Source organism: Podarcis pityusensis (genome assembly GCF_964106645.2).
Source record: "Podarcis pityusensis genome assembly, chromosome: 6".
In the NCBI taxonomy this organism is placed as follows: domain Eukaryota; kingdom Metazoa; phylum Chordata; class Lepidosauria; order Squamata; family Lacertidae; genus Podarcis; species Podarcis pityusensis.
Window position 1 is genome coordinate 32839427 of NC_138030.1, and position 18643 is coordinate 32858069.

Genomic DNA, 18643 nt, shown 5'->3' on the forward strand with positions numbered 1-18643 from the left:
CAAGGCAACTATGCCTTCCCTGCTAGCTTCATTATTGTGTAACTTCCCAGTGTAACCACTAATGGGCGTGCCATTAGTGTAACCACATTGCCTAATGCAAAGCCAAGTGTATTCCAGGGTGGGGTGGGGCGATGGACTTGCGTGGTTCTTTCCACCTTATTAATACATGCATGCTCCATCCTGGGATTGTACTCGGTAGTTAGGGAAACTATTGCAACAGAGCCTGCTGGATCACGCCAGTGGCCCGTCTCGTCCAGCATCATGTTCTTACATTGGCCAACCAGATGCCTGTGGGAAACCCACAAGCAGCGCCTGAGCACAACCACCACCACTGGAATTCAACTATTCTGTAATCCTCTGATTTTATTAAATTGGGGTTTCCCATTGCTGATTAACTTGAGCAAATGTTTGAGCAAATATTAATTGCAGTATTCAGGATTTTCAGACAGGAAGGATAGATTAGATGTTAATGTGGAATGCCTAGATGCATCAGTTAATTGAGACATAAAAACCTCTGGAAAAATGCTTCCCTAGCAAGTAGGATAACTTGTGTAAGGATAACGTAAAAAGGAAAAGTTCTGTGGAATGCGTTCGATGCAGAAATCTGCCCCAAGTCTCTGGTCATAGTAACAGCCATTTACTAAATGGGTACAACATAAGATTTTCCTACATATCTTCTAGCTGAGCTACACCAGTCACAAATGTGTAGCTGGGGGAACTGAACTCTGTTGTGCAGAACTCAGTGGCGTGGTTTGCACATCACACTAAGGCAAATCATAGGTTAGTGTGATTGCATGGTCTTCTGGAGAGGAGAGTGCAAGTGCTTCACTCCTCCCTGGGTTATTTTGCTGCTCCCCAAATGAACCATGAGCCACAAGCCATAGGACAAGCCTTGGTTACCATTCATGATTAGTCTGGAGATAGTTAAACCATGAGTCCTGGTGCACCAGCAAAATGCCTGGGGAAGAGCAAAGTGTCAATGAGTGTAACTATCTTTACAATAGTTCCCACATTTGGGCTAAGCCATAGTTTATGCAAACCAGGCCAGTGACTGTATATCTTCTGCTTCAAACAGAGGATGAATGCCAATAGCAACAGACAGTATTGGAGCTTTTCCTGTCTATAAGTCTCTGGAAGCACTAGACCGCACCCTCTTAGCAGGATCATTACAACAGCTATGTGTCTTTTCTTTGCATTTTATTTTTTGTTCTTTGTTGTTGTTCTAGAAGCAGAGGCAAATATGCAGTCCTTAAGTTACTAATGTGCATAGAAAATCATGTTTTCTCTTTCTCTCTGTCTTTCTCTTTTCCCCTATGTACTTCTGTGCTTTTCAGGTTCCAGAGAAATCCAGGTCCAGTAGTTACCTTCATTCAGTTTTGTGAGACAATTTACAATAAAGTGGGGAGAAGAAATTGGCTGGTTCAAAACACACAGTGGCAAATTACATTGTTTGCACCCTTCTAAGCAAAATGAACATGAGTGCAGATACAGCTGTGTTACAAGGGACAAAATGCACACCACTTTTTTTTTAAAAAAGAAGCAACCCCAGAATGGCAACTTCCGTTTTGAAGGAAAAGCTCCCAGTCCAGTTTGAGGGCCCATGCAATTTTCAGCAAACAAGACCTGCAGTGGGAAATTACAACCAGGGGTGTGACTTCCAGTGGGAAATTGGTGCATGGTCCCAATTTGGATCAGGAACATGATCTGAGTCAGCTTCCCACACAGATGCTTTTCTTTCAAACTGAAGCAACTAGCTTAATGTAATGCATGGTTAGTCCTTCACCCCACCCCCAAAATGGTTTCTTGAAATTGTAATTACCCAATCCCCCATACAGCATACATTTTGAAGGTATGGAGTCTGTGGTTTCTCAGGAGCACTAGGTGTTGTTGATGATGTGTGCAGTTTTTGTCTCTATAATGCCCTTCTCTTCCTTCTCTGTGCTCTCGTTGCTCTCCTTCTGTGTTGTTCTGTCTCCATCTTATCTGACTAACCTGGATGTCAACTCACGGTAGGTCCTGATGCAAACGTCGCTTCCCTTTTAGGCTTAAAGGGACAAGGGAAGAGGGTTTAACTAACACACAGTTCAAAGTTCTACGCAGGCTTTGTTAAGATGGTGGAGTTAATTGTGATATGGGACTTATACTGGGGAAGGTAAACAAATTTTTCTTACAAATTTTGGTTAAGGGGACATTAAATTCCTGCAAATCTACCCAGTTGTAAATGAGGTTGAGTGCAAAGTCTGTTTTGTGTTAATTGCAGTTTGCTCTGATTAAGCAGTAAAGGTCAGGGGGGAAGCAGTGGGACAAGAAAGTGTGTGGATAAACTCCACAAGGCGAAATGAAACTCTGAATGAATTTGCATGTGTCGGTGACCTGATTGTGTTTTCAAGAATTTTGTGGGGAAGGAACTAGTTTGAAAATATACAGTACATTTGACCAAGTTAGATCAATGTATTTCGTTTTAAATACGTGAATTGCTTGAACGAATAACATGTACATTGAGGGTATGTATGCATGCATACAAATGTGTGAGTGTTCCAGTCCCATTTGTTTTATGCAAGGTACAAAAGGAGAACATTGGATTTAGGTGAAGCCCCTGTTTCATTTCCTAGGCACCAATCCCTTAGTGAACCCCAGCCACCCTCTCATTAAAGCTGCTGAACAGCCAGGCTCCTCCCCCTGCTGCATCATGGCAACCCCACTTCCCATAGTCCTCTTGCCATAGATTGGTCCCCTTTGTACACAAACCAGATAACAACAGTTCCATTGCTTATACTGTTCTCCTTGAAATCTCTCAGAGTTCACAGTTGCCAGAAATCTAATCTTTATATTCTGAAAGTCAGAGCATTCAGCATTTATGCAGAAGATTACTGAGGTGTTAAATTTATGTAGCAGCTTATCAATATATAGACTGGGCAGCTTACAAGCAAATCAATATTAAATACAGCATGTAATAATAAAAATCAACACTAAGAAATTTCAGGCATCCAAAAAATAGACTTTTATTTGCAACAGAAACAACAGAAACCGTTTACAAACCAGAGTAAACTTCACTGGCCACAATAGCCCAAGGTTAGTTTAAAGTGCAATTAACAATAGTCGTAACTGAGCGGTGGGTTCTGTCTCTTCCTTTCACTAAATCTGCTATCCAATAGACCTGTGGCTCTCCAGATAAAGCGGGACTCTCATCTCTCATCCCTGACCATTGTCTGGGACTGATGTGAGTTCATCAACATTTGGATGGCCTCAGGCCTATAATCTCTGTAGTAGATTATGATGATTAATTCATTAATCCCTCCAAGGCAATATACAGTTAAATAAAAATATGCAATAAAAACACCACATAAAACAGAACAAAACCATTACTAACAAAGTGCAATTTTAAATGCATCAAATCCAGGTGCTACTGGATTGGCACTACTGCAGGTGCCACATAATGCCAAACCTCAGCAGGGAGCGAGAAGGACCAGGGCGAAGGAAAGTGGTTGTGAGCTCGACATGTTCACACCTTCACATCAAGCCATGGTTTGGCCTATTGTGACATGTGAACCAGGCCACCATCTGCCTTCGTTTCTTTTGCCAAAATTCATGTTCCTTTTTGTTCTCTTCCTTTGGCAAAGGCTTCTATTTTCTGAAGGAAGCCTTTTGGATAGCTTCCTTGACTCTGCTGGCCTCCTCTTTGCTCCGGGGGCATCTTTCCTGATCTGTATGCAGTCTAGCTGAGCTTCTAGTTTTGAACAATCCCTACTCCCAAGAATTTTAGATAGTTTTGACGCCTTTTGACTTTCCCTTTCAACTTCCCTTTTTACCAGTCCCCTCATTTTGGGGAAATTTCCTCCTTCAAAGTTGGGCTTTGCCCACTGACATACGTGTTGACTTTTTCACCACTACGGTTACTGTTACTATCTGGTCTAACAACCCTTATATCTTGTACCAGGTTCTGGGCACCACTTAAGATTAAGTCTAGGACCGTCACCCCTCTACCCAACTTTTCAATGATTCCGTCATTTAGGGTATCTAGAAATTTTTAACTCTTTGTCGTGACTGGAATAAACATGTGCCCAGCCTGTGTGGTGATGACTGAAGTCAGAGAGAAACCCAAAATTATGAGCAAAATACTGATAAGGAACCTTAAGGCTCCCCTTTCGCCAACTCTCCTTTTCCTACTCCTGAAGTAACGCTTTATAGATTATGTACATGCATTTCAGTGCTTAGGCAAGGTATGGGAGAAAGGATACGCATGTGTGAAGGGGAACTAGGTTCTCAGTGCGTGGTGTTCCTGTGCAAAACATTATGGTATCGCTTCTCTTCCAGGACAAACAGGATGATGATGATGATGATGATGAAGAAGGGGAAGGAGAGGGGGAACAGGAAGAGGAGAAGGAACCAGAGAACCTGGGCAAGCTGCAGTTCTCCCTAGACTATGACTTCCAGGCTAACCAGGTAAGGCACCCAAATGAATAGGTGGGGCGAGAGAGAAGGGGGAAGGCTATGCACCCAAAGCTGTTGGAGAGATGTCACCCAGAGGGAGAGCAATGATAGCAGAAGCAGTTAACACAGTCGGTAGCTGTGTGTTATTTAGCCACACATGTCAGAGAGCCTCAGTGCCATTTTGATTTTGAGGGAAAGCAGCTTCAGCGAGATGGCAGTATTGTTGAGAAGCAGTATATGTGAAAGAGAAGCTTTGCTCTTTCCCTGCCCACACCTTTTCCACTACAGGCCCCCCTAAAGCTGATTTTTACCCTCACAAATGTACCAGGTGAAGGAGCTTGTGTGTGTGTGAAGGAAGAGTTATTTGGAGCAGGGAAGTTGAGGTTAGGAAAAGATTAAACATCCCCTTCTCCCATTCCAAATTCTCTCTCCGCACACTGCTTTTCCTTTAAAAACAGTGGCATGCAATTTTATGCTCTTTTTCTTTTACAAACCAGGTGATGGAATAATGGTACTTTCCCAGTATACTTTTATTTGTAAGAAGTAATGAGAATGGCTATCTCTTGATGGTCAATGGGATAATCAGCTTCATGGGCATGACATAGTGGCCAATGGATTTATAGGCCCAGTTTGTGCATGGTGCTAAGCCAAACATAATGGCTTAGCATGACAAAATGTGTAAGCTCCAGAAAAATGATGGAAGTTGCTTGGCTCCTCTGGTTGTTTTGCTGGTGCACTAGTCAAAGATGTGGTTTGGCTTAGCATCTTATCCAAGCCTGGCTTGCAGTTTTGGTTTCTCAACAAATAATGAGCTTTAACCGAAGTTTGCCCTGTGGTTTGTAGCTCATGGTTTATCAGGCAAGGCTGAGCTACAAACACAAGTTTGGATGATATGTTAAGTGAAATCATGGCTTGGCTCAGTTTGGTAGAGCAGCAAAGCAACCAGAAGGACTGGCCGAAATCTCTCCCAGAGACTGCTTGTTTGGGCTGAATCATGGTTTGTTTCAATGTTACAGAAGGGTAGCCTCCGTATTTATTGCAAGCATAATGAAAAAGGAACACATGGTTAGTTGCTGCTTTTCATTCTTCGTCATTATTTCACTTATTAAATTACTATACTGCCCTTCTTCCTAGGGCGGTTTACACTGTACAGTTATGTATTTTATATATCATAGCAATAAACTAAACTAAATAAGATGGTATTGCTAGGCGAATTGAAGAATAACACCTGTGAGTGTAACACAAAAGAGAAGGACAACGTAGGGCATCTAGCAAGAGCAGAAGGAAGGTGACAGTTCATATTAGTTCTGAGGCCAATTTCCTTCTCTATGCATTGTGCTGTTTGGCATGTGGCCTTGCAAAGCCATTTCATTTCCTAAGACCTATTTTTCCCTGACAGCTCACAGTAGGGATCCTCCAAGCAGCTGAGCTCCCAGCACTGGACATGGGGGGCACATCTGACCCTTACGTCAAAGTCTTCCTGCTTCCTGACAAGAAAAAGAAGTTTGAGACCAAAGTGCAAAAGAAGACCCTTAACCCAACCTACAATGAGACCTTTGTCTTCAAGGTGAGACTTCTGTTGGCCTAGGCATCCTCTGCAGAGGATATACTGCACACGGACATATTTGTGGTAGCCCCCAGAGAGAAAGAAAGAAGTACTGCAGGGAGCAATACCCAATGTCGCTCGGAGAAAAATGGGGGGAAATTACTGGCAATCGAAACAAAATGTATTATTGGGCAAGATTATTCCAACAGCCTCTTAAGAGAGTTTCTTCCGGGTGCCAAAGCAGTTATTGAACCACAGTCCTCTGTTCTGTGTAACAGATTCCATATCAGGAGCTGGGTGGCAAGACGTTGGTGATGGCTATCTATGACTTTGACCGTTTCTCCAAACATGACATCATTGGAGAAGTCAAGGTGCCCATGAACACGGTGGACCTGGGGCAGCCCATTGAAGAATGGAGGGATCTGGAGAGTGCAGAAAAAGAGGAGGTAAGGAGCTGATGGAACTGGAAGCATCTTGTTTTCTTTCATTGCCTTTTGCTGCTGTTTTTTTCAGTTACGTTACTGCTTTTTTTTTTACCTCAGCTGTGCAAATGTGGGTAGTGATACTTAGCACTGTATGAAGGAGCCCCACACAGAAGGTGAATTTTGCTAAGTTTCCTGAGGTCTTTGGTAGGAGGTTGGCATTGGAGAAATGCAGATTTAGAAGGCTTAGCTTCTTGCTGGGCTGAGCTGCCTTCTTTAAGGAAACCCTCAGTCTCTCAGCAGAGCATCTCTGCACCTCAGCCTTCTGCTACTAAGTGGTCTTTGTGGAAGATCATTTGCCTCTTGTCAGTATCTAAGGAATGGAAACTGATTGGTCAAGTCTAAAAACCAAGTTCTCTACTGCCTAGTTGGAAGAATAAGGTCTTGGATTAAAAAAAATGTAGCATTCATAAGTCAAAAGTGATGCATATTGGTGTGTGCGTTTGTGATGGTGGGGAATCCCTAAACCCTAACTACATATAAACAATGTTGAGTCCAAAATTGGCTATTTATTACTTTTCAGGAAATAAATCTTAACATCATTATGGGGTTTCTCACCTCAATGATTTCCGAGGGGTGGAGGAACTTGTTATTCCTCCTGCCTTAGACTGGAGCTGTGCATCCAGCCCGTGTGGTATAGAGGTTAGTGCGTTGGACTAGGACCTGTAAAACTAGGGGAGGCTCACTCAGTCAGGAACCCTCTGGGTGATTTTGAGCCAGTTGCTATCTCTCAGCCTAACCTACCTCACAGGGTTGCTGTGAGGATAACATAGAGAAGGTAATAAATTTATGTCACCTTGACCCCTTGAAGGAACGGGGAGATCTAAATGTAATAATAACTAAAAATGCATAAAGACAGCTCATTGTACTTTGAATGTATTGTCCGCTGTTCCTCTGGTTTTAGTATTAATGCCTGTGTATAAGCGTACCAAAATATGGAATAATCTCGCTGTTATTTATTCAATTTCTCACCCACCCTTCACCATAAAGTCCCAGGGTGGGTTACAGCAATTTATAAATGCAATATTAAAATAAGTTAGAAACAAATTACAGTCAAGCGAATAGGATGGTCCTTAAAGTATATATCTCAAATGTCAAAGGCCAAGATAAAGAGGTGCATCTTCAGCATGTGACAGACAACATAAGGAAGGTGTCAGATGCTTCTCCTGCTCCTGACACCAGGTCCTTTGCTTTCCTGGCTGGAGGAGGCGATGGTGGCCATAGTTGTAATGACAGGGCAACATTCAAATTGTTTGTCTGCTAGACGGTGAGAAGGGGCAGTGTGAACAGGGCAGTTGTGTTATGCCATGACTTAGGACTCTGAACTTTTATTGGCGCTGAGTAGAACTCCAGATTTCATTGCTCTCCCTGTTTCCCTCGACAGCCAGAGAAACTGGGAGACATCTGTATCTCATTACGATATGTGCCCACTGCCGGGAAACTCACTGTCTGCATCCTGGAGGCCAAGAACTTGAAAAAGATGGATGTCGGTGGACTTTCAGGTGCGTGCAGAACAACTTCATGCCCACCAGATGGCACCTCAGAGCCAGGACTGAAGGATTTTCTGGGCATTTTTGCACAATGAGGCATAAAGTAGTTCTTACTTTCATTGCTTTGTAATATGAATGTATAACCCACACCTGCCAAAATGCTGCTTCTTCCTCTTACTCTATATTATTCCTCTTAATTACTTTATTTTGATTTGGTGTTTTTTTTACCTGCCCTTCACCCTAAGGTCTCATAGTTCTTTTTTGGGGGGGAAGGTGTCCTTGGCCTCACATTGCTTAAGTCTGAGTGACACCAGCTGCATGGATGCTACTTGAAAATGAAACATGTGTTGTGAGCATTGGGCAGCTTCCCATATGGCTGCGACCATTTATATCTATGGCTTCTTGACCCACCTGCCCCAAAAGGGAGAGTTGTACTGGTGTAGTTGAAATACCTGCAACTGTATGGAAAGTTGCTTCCTTCAGCTTCCTGCATGGGACTGTGGCCATTTCAATCTTGAGATGTCAGCCATTCCACTAGAGAAGCGTGAACCAGCCTTATGCTGCCCCAGGACGTGAGGAAAACCTGCTGGGTCAGGCCAAAGGCTCATCTAGTCCAACATCCTGTTCTCACAGTGGCAAACTAGATGGCTATGGGAAGCCCACAAGCATCCCCTGAGCTGAGGGAAGCACTTTCCCCACTTGTGATTCCACACGGTGGAAGTAGAGCGCGGCCATCATTACTAGTAGCCTTGTGCTCCATGCATTTGTCTAATCCTCTTATCCCAAGTTGGTGGGTATCTTGAGCTTTTACAAAGAGATAAAGACTCTCTGGGAAGAGGAGGAGGATCCACAGAAATGCATCCTACATAAGTGGCTCTAAACGACCAACGATTCCAGATTATGGAGCAAAAAGTTAATGGCATCTCTGTCCTGTTCCTCTGTGCACCATGGCTAAATCCTAGCTGTTTCCCCTTGAGGTTTCCTTTCAGTGTGTGTTAGCTGCCTGCAAAGTCTGAACTGCTTAGCCTTGCTTTTCAGATCCCTATGTGAAGATCCACCTGCTGCAGAATGGCAAGAGGCTCAAGAAGAAGAAGACCACCGTCAAGAAGAAGACTCTGAACCCCTATTTCAACGAGTCATTCAGCTTTGAAATCCCCTTTGAGCAGATACAGGTTCACCTGCTTCTCACTTGAGGGAGTTTGGGGGCGGGCCATGCAAAGGGCTCCCAGGTCACTGAGCTCATCCATGGGCTGATAAAGTCCTCTGCCATCTTACCTGTACCATGGGATCTTATGTTGGCCTCTCAAAGTGCATGGGCCAAATCTCTGAATAGTCTAGCCTCATTTCCTCCCTGTTGGCAATGGAAGGGGAATGTTCTCAAGGGATAAGCTTTAAAAAGCCTGGTGGGTTTTGTACAGGGTGAATCCTGTAAAAGATTTGATTTAAGTTAGGCATTTTTTAAACAAGTCCAGGCCTGCCTGGTCCAACCATTCTCTGATGAGGGACATGTTTTGTACTGCATTTATTTTATTTATTTACTCTTTTATCCCCACAGCAACACTTTGTGGTAAGTGAGGCTGAGATACAGCAACCCACCCAAGGACACAGTGTGAGCTTCATGGATGAATGAGGATTTGAACCCAAGTCTCCCTCACCCTCATCCAACACTCGTAATTGCTGCACCAGCACTCAGTTCATTGTTTCCCATCACAGGACACAAATGTTGTAAAGAACAACCAGAAGCCTGCCAGAGTGCAGTTTCAGTGTCTCCAACCAGAGCTAGGTTGTGCACATTTTGTGCATTCGGTCCAGACACTATATGGAATAAAGGAGAAGGAAGCATGAGCTACAGCTGCCCTCTTTGTTGTGTCAAAATTAAGTCCTCCATAGATCTCAGGGTGGTTAACAACATTAAAAAAGAACAAAACATATAATAAAAAGAACAAAAGCAAACCAATAATCCCACAACATATTCAAAAGGGTATTGGATGTCAGTTAAAGGCCTGGTTAAAAAGGAACATTTTTTGCCTGGTGCCTAAAGGTGTGTAATGAAGGCACCAGGCGAATCTCTCTGAGAAAAGCATTCCACAGATGGGGAGCCACTGCAGAAAAGGCCTGCTCTTGTGTTGCCACCCTCTGGACCTCTCATGGAGGAGGCACACGAGGAAGGGCCTCAGACGGTGATTGCAGGGTCTGAGTGGGTTTATATGGAGACAGGCAGTCCTTGTAGTCCTGTGCCACATCCCTACCTGATTCCGATTCCGTTTCTTCTATCATCAGTTTAGGTGATGATTGTTTAGCTGGTGCCATCTGAACCATACTGAACCCACAAGCTGTTTTTGTGTCTTCCTGCAAGCCACATTTCAGTCAAGATATGATTTTAAAGATGTTCTGACACTGAGAGATTTTGGATTTAATATCTTTTGCTGTGTTGCCCGTACACCACTGCTTTGGTGGAGCTCTTGTGGCTTTGTGGTGCCCAACCACTTGTGGAAGGGATTGTAGTGGGGGGGGGGGGACGGACGACGACAGTGCAGTGGCTGAACCAGGGATAGGGGAATAGGATAGCTCTTGTGAATACAGAAGTCGGCCATTCCTGATCCATAGGGCCCCCTTTCAAATCTAATGATAGTAAAGCATTAAGACACACAGCAGAATTAGATTACATAGCCATTCTATGATAGCATTACCCACGTGAACTATTTAAAATAGCATGCTTTGATGTTAATGCCTAGTAATGAGTTTAGGGATTTTACAAAGGGGGGGGGGGATGAACCATCTCAAGCCATCCGAGCCTTGTCCAAATCCCATAATTTCTGTGTACTTATCCATAAAACGATGTAGAGTCCTATTAACATATAATCACTTGTGTAAATGATGCATAGTAACTAGCTCGCTGTAGCTGCATCCAGGGAGAGTTCTGCAGAATCCATTGTTAAAGCTTTTAACCTGGTCTGGGTCACCTCAAACTGCAGGTGTAGCTCACAGTGCAATGCTATGTATGCCTGCTTGGATGTAAGCCTCATGGAGTTGGCCCCACATGAGTGTATATAGGATTGCAGCCTCAGCTGATGCATTGTACATGCTTCCATCAAATTTATCAGTTAAAATCTGACAGTGTACTTTCTTGTTTTGTTTTTACATAATGCAGGCACATGTGGTAGCAGATACCTTTTTAGAGGCTTTTCCTCATATAAGAGAGTTTTTTAACTTTTTTATTTCCAGTTACAAACAATTCTTTTGAGTGGATTAAGGCTTCGGTCCTATAAGCACTTGCCTGGGAACAAGTTTCATTGAACTCAATGGGGCTTCCTTCTGAGAAGGCAAGCATAAGATTGCACTGTAAAAATTCAATCTGAGCAATCCAGTGATTTAAACATTGCAGCCCTAGTCACATACAAATCACATGCATCAAATTTTGTGTGCATCATCTCATCTTTGCAGCAAGCTCTTGTTGAACCAAAAATACATGCTATTTCTGATCAGGATTTCTTCCCCAATGAGATTGTCACCCTGTTGTGATCCTCTGCTCCTTGCCCATTAATCCCAGAACAATCCCATTGCTCCTAAAACCTGACATGTGGGAACAAACCAGCAACGATCATTTCCAGCCTTTAAAAAAAAAGACCAACTGAGGACCTACTGAACTTCAAGCGGAAGTAGTATACCGTAATACTAATTTCTCTTTTCTTGCCTCCCATCCAGAAAGTGCAAGTTGTGATTACTGTTCTGGATTATGACAAGCTGGGGAAGAACGAAGCCATTGGCAAAGTATTTGTCGGCAACAAATCCACTGGCACGGAGCTAAGGCACTGGTCTGACATGCTGGCCAACCCACGCCGTCCCATTGCCCAGTGGCATTCCCTGAAGCCTGAAGAGGAGGTGGATGCAGCTCTTGGGAAAAACAAATAGGCAGCTCCATACCCCAGCATCACCTTCTGAACATTCAAAGTGATCCAGAGCTATCAATACCTCAGTTAGGCAACGTTTGGTTTCTGTTCCGTTCTGTTTTCTAAGCTGCAATACCCTTTCTTTGATGGCTGTAGAGGGATTCTGGATGAACTCCAGAGCATCCAGAGGGGGGAAGGTTTAAAGACACAGCTGTTCCTTTCACATTCTTCAAAGTAGTTTTGTCTGCTGCATGTTCCATCGTCTCTCTGTGTCGTTCTCTTCGAGCGCAAAGCAAGCTTCGTTCTTGGGTTTCTCCCCAAGGCCACCATGAATAGCAGCACAAAGCAAGCTTTGCTTTTACTCGCTTTGGGATCTTCTTCCTTAAATTGGACCTTTGAATACCGTGCTTGGATGATACCAGAGCCTGACAATGTGAGTTGACCAGATACACTGTGCTTGCTTTGGAAGACAGCAAGGTGCACGAAGTGGTGCTCTTGGGAACCATACGAGCATCCTCACACTTCGAGATTGGTGGCCTTCAGCCATTGGCCCACCTAGCAGAGAGGACAAGGAGCAACTCTGGCACTGGAACATCCCTGATTATGTGGGTAGCTGGTGGCTTAAGTCTCTTTGGTGAGGGGAGTGTGGTTTTGAGCATACAAATTACCGAATACTAATTGCCCTGTATTATCTAGGTAATGCAGTGGGTCTTCTGCTCCCTTATAGTTTTCAGTTCTTGATAGAACAGTGAAGTGGTACTAGGAGATTATTGGAGTACAATAACTACACTTGCGAGTTGCCACACTTCTGTCTTAAGTGCAGGGCAGAGCATAAAACACACTTTGTTTTTGAAGGACAGCACCATGGGATATTTATGCTAGTAGCCTTACCATATGGAAATTAGGAGGCCCAGCCCTGCAGGTAAGTCAACTTCTAGACAGTGGTGTTAAACTGGGTTCATGGTGGAAAACTGTAGCAAGAACTTCAACGCAGCTTTGAGACCTGAAGAAAACGGCAGCCCTGGGTTGGTTTGCATACAGTTCTCGTCCTGCCTTGCACTGCCATCTCTCTTTTGTGGACACAGCAACCTAAATCTGAAGAGATGTAGAGATATTTAGCAGGAAGGTCAATTTGTGTCCATATGCCAGTGGTAAGGCACAAGCATTGTATGCAAAAAGATCCCAGGTTCCATCCATTGTGCCCTCAAGTATCACTGGGAATGTCCTCTGTCTGGAGAGCCGCTGCCCATCCGAGTAGACAGCACTGGGATAGGTGGCCTGACTCAGTATAAGACAGTTTCCTACATTCCTAACATCTTAAGGATTTTTTTCAGCCAAAGGCGTATGGGAAGTACCTGTGTTTTTCTAATGCTCTGATAATCTGCTAGATGGGAAGAGCAGGTAGGACAAGCAGATTTGCCCAAAGGCCTACAGAATGCTGTATTGATCTTAGATTAATTCATCTACTTTCTCAATTAGGAGAGTTGAAGCAGCTTTCGGCTGGGAGCCGTCTTCCCCACCCCCCCAACGTCGCTCTTGGCTAATAGAGGGAGCATTGTGCATGTTTGAGTTTAGAGGGAAAGTGAATCCATTCCAACCTAAGGACCAAAGATGCACCAAAGGCAGCAGCATCTCCTCTTCTATATAGTATTGTCCGGCTGCCAAAAACATTTATGGTTTCTTTGCTGATCCCAGAGGGATAAGCCATATTATCTTTGCTACCTAGTGTTTGCACTGATCCCTGAAGGGCCTGCCTGTTTCATTTGTTGCACCAGATACCAATGTCTTGGACGTATTGACTCCCTGTTCAGGTTGTTGGAGCAGGAAGGAGGTAGACACTGGCACAACTCCCAGTTCAAGCTCATCATCTAAAGAATACAGCAATGAATGCGGGCCTGACGCTTTTATGTTTGCCTTGGTTGTGTTCCATTTAGTCACCATGGTGGTCCTCGGACCTTTTGGTGCTGATAGGGGGAAAACAGATTCTAGCCACGAAGATGGTTGAGCAAGGCTCAGGCTTTATACAAGTTGCAGATTCAGGGAGCAAAAGGCCTCAAAAAACTGTCCTGTGAGGGCAAAATGTTTTGCCAAGGAAGATCTCTTGTGCAAGTTTCTTCATTGGCTTAGCTTGGACCGAATCAGTCCTGCTTACCATGATCATTTTAATATTTTGGCTGCATAGCCAAATAGCGATTTATACTTTTGTGTTTGTAGGAATAGACAGAGAGAGAGAGCACTGGTGGAGTTCCAAGCATGCGGAATAAGGCAGTCCCTGTGCTTCAGCAGCCTCTGTGGCAATAATGTCTCCCTTCCTATTCTGGCCACCAAGGCAAGACTTAAGTACCAGTATTGGCTTTAAGGTTCTCAGCTGCCTGTCAGCCTTTGCCACCTGTAAGGAATTCTGAGCTTGAAAGAACAGCTTGGCTAATGCAGACAAAGCATAGGGTTCTTGGGTGTTGTATGCTGACCTCCCATGGGCTGTAGGGTTCTTTGAATTCTTCGTTTCTCAGCTAGCAAGGATTAGGCCTCAGGTCTAGCTGGGCGGCAATAACTGTCTCTCTGTTTTGTGCCATTCCAGCCTGCAGATGAGAACTGAATGTTCCTCATATACAAAAACGAAACAAGAATTCTGCTGTGTAGAAAACTAGCATGACTGAAGGCATCTCCTTTGTTGGTTTGTTTGTACGGAGGAGCATTCCATTGTGTGATCTTCCCCTTTCAATCTCAAATGGTACAGCCCAGAAACTAGGCCTTCGAAATAGGTTGTTCCTGCCCAAATGGGCCATTGCAAGCAGAGTAATCCCAGGATCATTCATGTACAGACAGAATTAAACCACTTTGGTCGTAGGGGTGAGTAAATACCTTGATGTTAATGCACTTTGGGCCTTGGCTCTGCTTCTTTTTCCTTCCTCACCAACTTTACTACAGAGATGGAAAGGGAGAGCCATCACCAGCTGCTTAAAAATGCTCTAGAAATGTGAAGAAAAGAAGTGGGAGGGACTCTTTAAAGGTCTTCAGCATGCTTCCCTGCAAGCTTCCTTCTTGGATTAATCAAACCTAAAAAGCTACAATTGCAGCCCTGTTCACTCTGCACATTGCTACCATGGTATCACCACCTGTGGGTTGTGCTCCTAAGCCCCATGAAGTGACACCTGGGTTTATTTATTGATCAGACCTGCAGGACCATATGCAATAGTGCCTATGCTTAATCAGAAAAAAAAATCACTGCAGCATCTCTGAAAAGATAGCTTTGGTACTGGTTTGTTCTTTTTTTAAAAAAAAACAAACAAATATGTACATCCCCACTAAAGGGTACATTAAATTTGTTCCCGATTAAGGGTAGATAAAATTTGTGCCTCTCTTAGCTTTTAATGCTGCCACTGGCAAAGATAGGGTTTTAAGGCATCCTTGCAGAAGGATGTCCTTGTGGAGTTCTGAATCTGTCCATGAGATTCTTCTTCTTAACCTAGGCATGGCATCATCCCTAATCAGATGCCATTGCAACAGCACCACTGTAGTGCCAGGAAGTCCCAATAGCAGAGGGAAGGATCACATGTTTCTGTCCACAAAGATCAAAAGGTGCCTTTGCAGGTTGTAAGCATGGTGGAATAATGAGCTCTTCATCCCTCAGAGATTCTCATGAGGTTCTGCAATGTCCTGCTTTCTTAAATAGTGGGTGAGCACTGGAATCTATGGGTGCGCATGCATTTGTGCCAGTGTGCCAGTCTTTGTGTACAGTTCCTAGTCACTGCAGGCATCTATACATTTGGATAAAGGCTGCCAAACCAATTTGTATTATTTTGTTACAGTGAATTACAGTGCTGATTATCTTCCCAGGTTATGCTTCTTTTGCCTCCTCTTACCTACAGCTGTAGAACCTGACGCCAGTTCTCTCCCAGATCTGCCACCGTTTGGTGGGATTACTTTGCTTTGATCTGCAAAATACTAAAATTTAAAACTGTTTCTAGCGCAGAAGACCTCTTAAGTCTGTTGCAACGAGAGCAGCAAAGAGTCTTGTTTCACCTTTAAAGCCCAATACATTTATTATGGTGCAAACAAATATATGCCATAATATAAATTTTGTTGATTTGCAACTGTGTGGTGTGTTATGTAAAGCTTGCAAACGTCACTTCCTTCCCTGGATTGGCAATTCATGCTTCTAAACAGTGTCACTTGAGGCTTACCGGTTCTTAATTCACACTAAAGAAAGGGGTGCGTGTGGGTGTGGGTGGCAGAATCTATGTGGCACTCCAAATTGCCTCATTGACAATCATGCAATGGCTGCAAAATTCATAAGGTTGGATCGAGAGCTGCCTTTTTGTGAATGGAATCCAGCAGAGGCTCTTGCTGAAAGGAGTTGGGGCAACTTTCACCATTCCCCATCTTCCATGTCCTCTGGAAGAGCTTTTCAGGGTGAAGTCATCCTGGCCTCCTACAGTCTTGAATGGAAGTCTGGATCCAGCTCATAGCTTAAATTTACCTTGAGTTAGCATTTATATTGCCAATTCACATGTGGCTATAAAGGTGATGTCTACGTAAACAGATGGCAGTAAGATACAAAGTAATCTATAGCCCCATAATAAGATACTGTGCATGTGGATGCATATATCTATTGATATTTCAAGAGGCATGTAGACAGTTTGCGAGGGCTCAGGTGAGCATTGCATTGAATATCAATAGTGCCTCCATATCAATAGTGGTTATGGGCATAGATTAATCTTACTGAATTAGAACAAATATGTTTGAAGAATTTGAATTTTTGCAAGCAAAAAGGATTGGACTGCACTGCAAAACAGCAACATCGCCACACAAACCCAGTTCTGTTAATCTTCCCCTGCTGATAAACGATCCAGGGTGTCCTCTTTGAAACCAATGATGTGGAAATATTAGCACTAAGAACCAGGTCAGAACACACAGCCATTAATGAATGGTGTCTCCAACTTCTACAGTTTAAAATGGGGGAGCTGTAACTTTAATACACAATATAAATGTATTTTGGTTTTAATTTCTTTTTCTATAAAGGGGGAGAAAAAGTGAACCAACTCAAGCCATCTGAGCCTCATCCTAATCCCATCATTTGTGTGTACTTATATATAAAATGATATAGAGATCTATTAACATAAACGAAACCCTCTTGTAAGCAATGCATGATGCCTAGCCAGTATGTAAGTAGCAGCAGCATGCAAAGAGCAGAACCCATAGACCATGTGTGTCATTGGCCATTTTCTAGAATACAGTCAGGCTACAGAGTTATTTTTAAACTGTGGTGTGAATGAATTTATTTTACCTAATAAGATGGGGGGAGGGGACTGTAAAAAAATAAATAAGAGAGAGTGGTTGTAACAATGTAAGTTTATTTTCAATAAAAAGTAATAATTTTTTTAATAAAAAAGCAACAAAGCATGCCTGATCCATTTAAAAAAATATTCATCGAAGCGTTGTATGGGGTGGGGTGGGGGATACAACACCAACAATATGGCAGTGGATTTCATCAGTGTGTTGTAATCTATATTTACAAAACTGTAACTTGTTGCATTTTTACCATGTCCTAGTAGCAGCAACATTGCCGCTTCAATGTTCTGTGTCGTGCTGAAGCATTTCACTGTTGAAGCAAATTTAGAAGCCATATTAGATCACAGGCTGCCAGGATCCTGAAACTGGGATTGGCTGACAGGTGATCCCCAGTCTCTCCTCTCCCTCGCTAATGTTTCCCCGCCTCTGTCTTTGTCTATCGTGCTGTCCATGTCTTACGTTATTCCTGGGGACGTTTGTGCATGACAGAGACCCACCTTGGAGGCTGTGACTTCACTTTGGGTTGGAGCTCTGAAGGAAAGCCGTCAAGTATAGGCCTTTCAACACTGGCTGTGAATAACATTGTTCTGAAGTTCTTTCTTGCTCAACAGTCAGGATTAGCTTCAGCATTTGAGGCAGCCATTCAGGGATCAAAACACCCTGGCAGATCACGTCAGTGCTGGTGTCTCTTTTAACCCTCTTGTCCACCCATTTTCCCCAGTTGAAGGCTTATCCAGTGGCTGTGGATGGATCTGGGAAGACCACTGTTAATACTTTCCCATGATGCCCTGGAACACCCAACATAGCATTATGGGAAATTTCAATGGGAGGCTGCTTCTTAGCCACCTCAACTGCTGCCAGATAAGCCAATATTTTTTCTTAAAAACCACAATTGGAGCAGTGGGCAGGCATGGGGAAGCTCTATAGTTCCTGTATCAGCATGATGTGTTCATCTAGAGCAGGAGCAGCTATTGCAGAACCCTCTGGGTGTTTTCAGACTCCCAACTCCATCAGTCTCAGCCACCTTGAGCTGTAGTCCAGTAATGGCTGGATGACACCATGCCCAGAGGAAGTTTTGGGTAGTGGATGGGAAGGACTCATAGGGAATAGTGCTCACCTTGGGGAGGAGAAAAGTGGGATAGTTTATTTCAAGCTAGGCCAGACAGTGACCCAGTTGAGGCAAAACTCTCACATCTTCTTTGAATGCATGTTTAGCAGAGCAGGAAGGGGCACACCTGCATTGCCTGTGAACCCCCAACATGCAGTTAAAAGTCTGAACATGGCCCATCGATACATGGCAGGGCTTCACAGGAATCTTATCTGGTCAAGGATTTCCCATTGTGTGCTCACTGCCAGTGAGGTTTTGTCTGAACAAGGGGCTGTCTGTGGGGGGAAAGGAAAATGGTGGCATCCTCAAGCAATGAGATTGCTGGGCCCTTTAAGCTACTTCTGTAACACCCAGTTCTGAAAGGAATTATAGGACTATTTTTTGAAAAAGCCTCTGTTCCAAGC

At 43.7% G+C, this 18643-nt stretch overlaps 1 protein-coding gene across 3 annotated transcripts in view; it reads left to right on the forward strand.

Moving 5' to 3' along the window:
• SYT2 (synaptotagmin 2) overlaps positions 1–18521 on the forward strand; it is a 155371-nt gene extending 136850 nt beyond the window's left edge. For 2 of the 3 annotated variants that reach the window (XM_081009871.1, XM_081009872.1), the window contains 6 exons: positions 4315–4443; positions 5831–5998; positions 6256–6423; positions 7844–7961; positions 8988–9121; positions 11655–18521. In XM_081009871.1, the coding sequence (XP_080865997.1) occupies positions 4315–4443; positions 5831–5998; positions 6256–6423; positions 7844–7961; positions 8988–9121; positions 11655–11861 (924 nt within the window). In that variant the 3' untranslated portion in view covers positions 11862–18521. The remainder of the gene's footprint in view (positions 1–4314; positions 4444–5830; positions 5999–6255; positions 6424–7843; positions 7962–8987; positions 9122–11654) is intronic. The other variant, XM_081009873.1, reaches the window with a different exon arrangement.
• Positions 18522–18643: the final 122 nt, after the last annotated feature.